The sequence below is a fragment of the Neolamprologus brichardi genome, chromosome 9 (genome assembly GCF_056152115.1).
Source record: "Neolamprologus brichardi isolate AB-2024 chromosome 9, ASM5615211v1, whole genome shotgun sequence".
Lineage (NCBI taxonomy): Eukaryota > Metazoa > Chordata > Actinopteri > Cichliformes > Cichlidae > Neolamprologus > Neolamprologus brichardi.
The window spans coordinates 6,453,884-6,460,081 of NC_142112.1; the positions used below are offsets into that span (position 1 = coordinate 6,453,884).

General features: G+C 36.3%; 1 protein-coding gene across 1 annotated transcript; it reads right to left on the reverse strand.

The window, feature by feature from the left end:
- Nucleotides 1-2,572: 2,572 nt before the first annotated feature.
- Nucleotides 2,573-5,718, reverse strand: LOC118454915 (uncharacterized). Its single transcript, XM_035912102.2, has 5 exons — nucleotides 5,585-5,718; nucleotides 4,617-4,725; nucleotides 4,332-4,451; nucleotides 3,951-4,029; nucleotides 2,573-3,056 (listed from the first exon to the last, which is right to left on the reverse strand). Exons 1-5 carry the CDS (start codon nucleotides 5,680-5,682, stop codon nucleotides 2,965-2,967), a joined length of 498 nt encoding a protein of 165 aa, XP_035767995.1. The 5' UTR covers nucleotides 5,683-5,718; the 3' UTR covers nucleotides 2,573-2,964.
- Between the last annotated feature and the right edge of the window lie 480 nt (nucleotides 5,719-6,198).

Genomic DNA, 6,198 nt, shown 5'->3' on the forward strand with positions numbered 1-6,198 from the left:
TTGAACCTTGTATTGTTTTAGCTCTCAATGGTCATGACTTCTTTGAAAAAAATTATATTTAAAAAAAACTTCACATTCTCTCCAATTGGTATTTTGAGATGAGACAAATTAATAAAATGCATTTCACTATGGGCTATAATAAAGTACAGTCAATGAAACTGAGTAAAATCAATGTCAAACATTTTAGCAGACTTGAATAAAATAACTAGCATCTAAAATCAAACTGTAAGACTTCAGTTTGTGCATGAATTTGGACACTCAAATGTTATTAATTTTGACATAATTAGCTTTTCTGTGTTTTAAAACTATAAACTGCTTTTCATATTTAGCCTTCAACAGTTTGTCCACATGTGCCTGGAAGTCCCATAGGATGTTAGCTCGGTCATTCTCATTCTCTTCCAGGCCATACTCACCACAAATGTTCCAGTATACTATGCTAACCATTTGGTTATGGCATCTCACTATGACATTGTACGCTAGGTGAAAGGAAGGTGGCTAAGGACTGATGCTGGCTGCACTGTCTCGTTTTTATGTCAGTGTCTTCTATCTATTCCTTTGACCTGCAGATCTGACGACTGTCGGGGTGTAGGTGTTGATTGCCCAGATCTTGTTCTTCCCATTCAACTGAGTCTGCAGGACTTGGTGGTTGAGGCATTTCTAGTGGTCCCCTCATGATTCCCAGGTACGTGTAGTTGTCCTTGATGTCTGCAATGTTGCCTTGCCTACTGAGGGGGTTCAGGCCTATGCAGAACAGTGGGGACAGAGCATCTTCTTGGTAGATCCTGTACTTGACGGTGACTTTTACTGTTGGCTTGAAGTTGGCCTCTGGTGTTGCACCAGCCCTTTGTGCTGTCTTGAGCTTGGCCTCTAGTCTCCTTCGTATGGAGTTCAACTCAATTCAATTAAATATTATTTCTATAGCACCAAATCACAACAGCAGTTGCCTCAAGGTGATTTATTTTGTAAGCTAAATATCCTACAATAATACAAAGAAAAAAAGAAAAACCAAACTATTCTGCCCTCACTGCTACACTGGATACAGTTATGCAGATAGATAAACTCCTCGACAACTGACAAGTGTATCGTCCCTTTTATTGACGCTGCCTTCAATTATCAACAGAGTGAAAAAGCGATGCTTTCTGTAAAACAACGAAGAGGATGGATGCAGATGTTTATCCGAACAACATGCTGAATCAGTCTTTTCTGAAAGTGTGCTGCATTACTAACTCTACAGCTAATAACAAACAAATCTTGGCATGAAAGAACTGTAGTGACTCTTGCTGGTGGGAAGAAGAACTACACCAGCACACAAACAATCATATGACCTGCCCTATGAGCAAGCACTTTGGCAACAGTGGGAAGGAAAAACTCCCATTTAACAGGAAGAAATGTCCAGAGAGACAGGATGATAAGTTGTGGCTGGACACTGGGTGATTAAATATCAACAACGGTGACTGGATGTCCAGAGAGAATTGATTTTATAATTTTTGACTTTTCCTCCTCCCCCCCTTTTTTTCCCTGTCAGATTATAATTTCAAGAGGAATTCCATGGTCTCCTACTGGATTACAACTTCCAAGGACTTGAATCCTGTCTTATTGGGTCATATCTACACAGAAGGGACAAGGCATGCCTATTCTCTCCAACCTCTCTCCTCTGAAAGATCAGAACAAAGTGAGCAATACCACAGAGTAGGTTAAATAGATAAGTATAATTCAAGTGATTTGATTATTTGTTATTACCATAATTATTACTTTTTATTTATTGCTTTGTTCCTGGGAAAATTGCGTACATTACCTTCTTAACCCTTTGATTTTTACCTTTACTGCTTCACAGAGTATTAGTTTACATTGGTATCGATAGCACTTCCAGGTTACTCCAACCTTTAAAAGTAACAGACCCCAGGGACTATTTTCCAGTCCACTAAACCCAGTCATGTTGCAACGAGCGTGGCTGGTAAAATTTGCAAGGCTGCGCAGGTTGAATTTAATGAATGAATTAATTAATTTAATCCATCCAATAAGGCTGTAACAAGAGAAACTATGGAACAGGTGGAGCACTGTGAATAGTTTCCAGATGGACTGTGCAAATAATAGAAGAACACAAAATATTAATTGTGATACTGTTAGTGTGCAATATATGTAAATGTGAACGTGACTGTTTTTTTCTGCAATATGAATTGCAGAAATTCATATTGGAGAATTTAAATGACACAACTGACCATAAATTGCCACAGTCAGATTTTTGTGTCAGCTTTGTGTACAATATATTGGCAATGAATCTGCATTTATAATTACATGGTGATTAATTGCAAATCTTTGTCAATCTGTTTGAGAGTGATTACAGTCGCAGTTACAGAGTGGAAGTGGGACAGGTTGCCACCCACTCTAAGTGATCTTTGAGATTAAAGGTGGTCACTGAGAAGTCGAGGGTGTTGTATGCAAAACCTCTGGGTATCCAGCTGGCTGCTGCAGCTGGTTGCTGAGCAGACAGCAATAAATAAAACATAAAATAAATAAATGTGATAACTCACCAACCACTGTTTATTTGTACTTGTGTGACTGATATCTCAGGTATTGTTTTACATTGACTATTATTTCATATATAAATCCTTTATTACTAAAGCAAGACTTCATTCTGAAACATTTGGAAGCATGTCATATGCATTAAAAGCTAAATAAAAAATATTTAACCGGGGGCCAGCCTTTGTTCATGTTTAAACAGGGTCCATTAAAACTATACTTGAATAAACTGAACATCTAAATGCATGCTATACATAAATTGTATAAGAGTTACAGATAATGAAAATCCTCCTTTTCAACAGTAGCAAACAGGTAAGGGCACACTGTATAGATTCTTATACAATCTGCAAATGACTTCTTTTTGTTGTCAATAACTAAGAAGATCAAAACTGGGTGATTGTCCTTGCTTCACAGTGATAATCTCTGTTTATTGTAAATATTCAGTCAGTAGACAGTACAATTAGCAGAGGAACGCTGGGTGCACAGGAAGTCACTGGTGACCTCTTTATAACCCCTGGATTCAGTTAGACCACTTCCTGTTGAACAAATGAGAAGAGAAAGAGGTATGAGCACACAGAACACAAAAGGCCCGTAGTTCCTTGATCGTTAATATGCAAATTGCAGAATCAACTTTTGGGAGACTTGCTTAAGTTCTTCTGTCCTTTCATTTTCATTTATGAATCCTTTATAAGGTATAGATCAGGGGTCCCCAATCCCAGTCCACGGGGGCCAGTGTCCCTGCAGGTTTTAGATGTGTCCTTGACCGATCACAGCTGATTTAAATGGATAAATTACCTTCTCAGCATGTCTTGAAGTTCTCCAGAGGCCTGGCAATGAGCTAATCATGTGATTCAGGTGTGTTGACCCAGGGTGAGATCTAAAATCTGCAGGGACACTGGCCTTCTTGGACTGGGATTGGGGACCCCTGGTGTGGTCATCACTTTAGATGAGGTCATAGAAAATACTGAACTAACAACTTGTAAATGCAGAAATAACAATTAATTACAATATGAAATAAGACATTATAACACATCTTTTAACACACAAACAACAAGCTCATCTTAATCAGTATATGTATAAATGCAATGACTAGAAGAACTTTGCTAATGATTTCCTTGGCTTTTTTAAATGATACTATGAACCATTAACAGCTCCTAAATAACTTGTTTGTAGTGGATGTAATATTTTTTATAAACTTTGTTTTCATGTTATATATGAGCTTATTAAGCCATTCATATCCATTCATATCCATGTAAATGACACAGTAAAGAGTGATGCTTTCTAGATGATTAATTATTTAATAAAACCTTACTTACCTTATTGCCTCCAGTAATATGTAATTACTTTAACATGTTACCACTTGTAGGACAAACTTATCAGTGAAGCCCAGGAATTGCAAAAGGCTGTCACAATTTTTTATCAAACCTTACCTTCAATCAGGTTATAAAGGTTGCAGTAGTTGGTGCCATGGTCTTTAATGGCATACCAGGTTTCAGAGATAGACATGCCCTAGAAATTAAGTAGATCAATTAATTAATAAAAATGGCCATATTTGTTAAATAAAACATACAGATTGCACAGGCAAATGCAAAAGGTAAGCAATAACAAAAATAAACACAGAAGGTGAGGTGGTGAGAAAGACAGAAAAATAAAAATGAAGACAGAAAAGAAAGGATGCACCAGAAGAGAAAGGGGAGAGCATGGTACAGTGAACCAAATATACAGAAACCAAAATTATTGACAATAGACAGTTTGCTAATTTTGTTTCTTTAACCTGTCATATAATAAATCAGAGAAGAGAGATAACCTACCGAAACATGACAGCAAGTGTAGAAGTGAAAGGAGACCAATCGAAAGTTAATGTCATACACATTCTTCTTAAAGGGAGTAGTGTGCTTGGCAGATATGAAGTGAACTGAGGCAGAGTGCAACTGGAGGCAGAAATTAATTAATTTGTTAATCTATGTATTGTTTCTACAGAACAGAATTAAGGTTAAAGAGAACTCAATAATACAATTATATAATATTACATATGTGTGTGTGTGTGTATATATATGTGTGTGTGTGTGTGTGTGTGTGTGTATGACTTCACATACCTTGTACAGGCACTTTTCTCCTCCCATAGTGCAGCTAGCCATGGTTTCCCATTTCTTAATCTGTGAAACCAGGGATTCATAAACTGCCTGACATGGTATCCCAAAGTACCTGCATGGCATAAAACAAGCATAGCTACTTTAGTGTAGTAATTGCTAGTGTTGCATCACCGTGGAATACTAAAACAAATGGTCCCATCTAGTGGAGATTGGTTGTGAGTGTTACTTGAGACTATTTGGAATTTGTCTATTGTAAGAAACAAAAGATGGGCTTTTTTTTTTTTTTTTTACTGCTGACAAAAGGTAATTATCACTATTTACTTCTTTTTGATTATTAAATCTTACACCATATATTTTTATATCACAAAGAAGCTTTATATGATGAAAGATCACCTGTATTTCATTTAATTAAGGCATTTTAAACGTTTGCAAGTTTGTGTTATGACATGGAAAGGTGAGACCAGTGCTCTTTATGAAAAATATTGCCTCAATCCAGTTTATAGTAAACTATGGCTAAGCTCAAGAAGTTTCCAATTTACACAATAAATTACATTTCGGTGGCAGCTCAGTGATTTTACAGGCCAGTTCAGTTGTTACTACAGAGAAATGTGATCTCATTATTTTTCTATAAAGCATACAGAGTTGTTTCAATTACAAAATAACCATTACATATGCTTTAATACTTTCATATAGAAGAATATAATATTCATACACATATTAATTATTGTATGTCTTAGGTTTACATATTGATATAGAAGATACTTTCCTCTATTGAGATTGCATTGACAACAAAGAAAGAAACGAAAGGCGAAGTAGTGTTTACATGCAGAGGCAGACTAACATTACGATGCATAAAAGAATATTTACTAAGCATCACTTCAGATACACGTTTATCACATTATTTTAAGGCAAAGCTAGAAGAACGACAGCAACAAAAAAAACAAATTGTATACAGAGAAAATACATCATACCATTCTACTTTGCACTGAGCATGGAGAGGTCCTGCATAACAAATCTCAGATGAGCCAACTGCCAGGAGAACTGCAATGATCCAATAAACTGAATGCATTTTGCCATAAACTAAATGAACAAGTTTAGTTTGGAATTCCACTGCCTGTAGTTCCAGTGACTTGGATATATAAAAGGATGAAAAAAATGCCAGCAATCACAGGATGGTCATGTGCCTTTCTGAAAAGGAAAGAAGACCAAATTAGATTAACTTCTGAGGAATAGACGATAAACAGAAGCTTAAGAATCACTTGGCTTAGAGAGACATCTAGTGTCAGTATCTAATAGTGCAGGGGAAACACCTATTTTATAACCACAATATGGCCATTCTGCCTACTCTACCCACATACAGCTTTATTTATTATTAAGTAATCAGCACTTGGAAGAATCTCATTTTGATAAAAGATAATGTTACACAACTTGTCAACTATTTGACCTCTGTAACTTTATTTTTCTTTAAGCCTGTCCTATCCTGAAGCTTTTGCAATCTGAATGTGATGTTCCAAAAAACATTTGCTTTACCAAGATGAGCTCTATTCTCATTAGGCTCTAATTCTCTATAGGCTCCTCTTGTTTA

Bases quoted from the DNA above. Each gene is read 5' to 3' on its own strand.
- LOC118454915 (XM_035912102.2), bottom strand. From the start codon at position 5,682: ATGCATTCAGTTTATTGGATCATTGCAGTTCTCCTGGCAGTTGGCTCA. The intron at 4,452-4,616 runs GTATGTGAAGTC...TTCTGCCTCCAG, and splicing joins GAGAAAAGTGCCTGTACAAG to TTGCACTCTGCCTCAGTTCA. The intron at 3,057-3,950 runs GTAAGGTTTGAT...TTTGTTCAACAG, and splicing joins CCTTTATAACCTGATTGAAG to GAAGTGGTCTAACTGAATCC.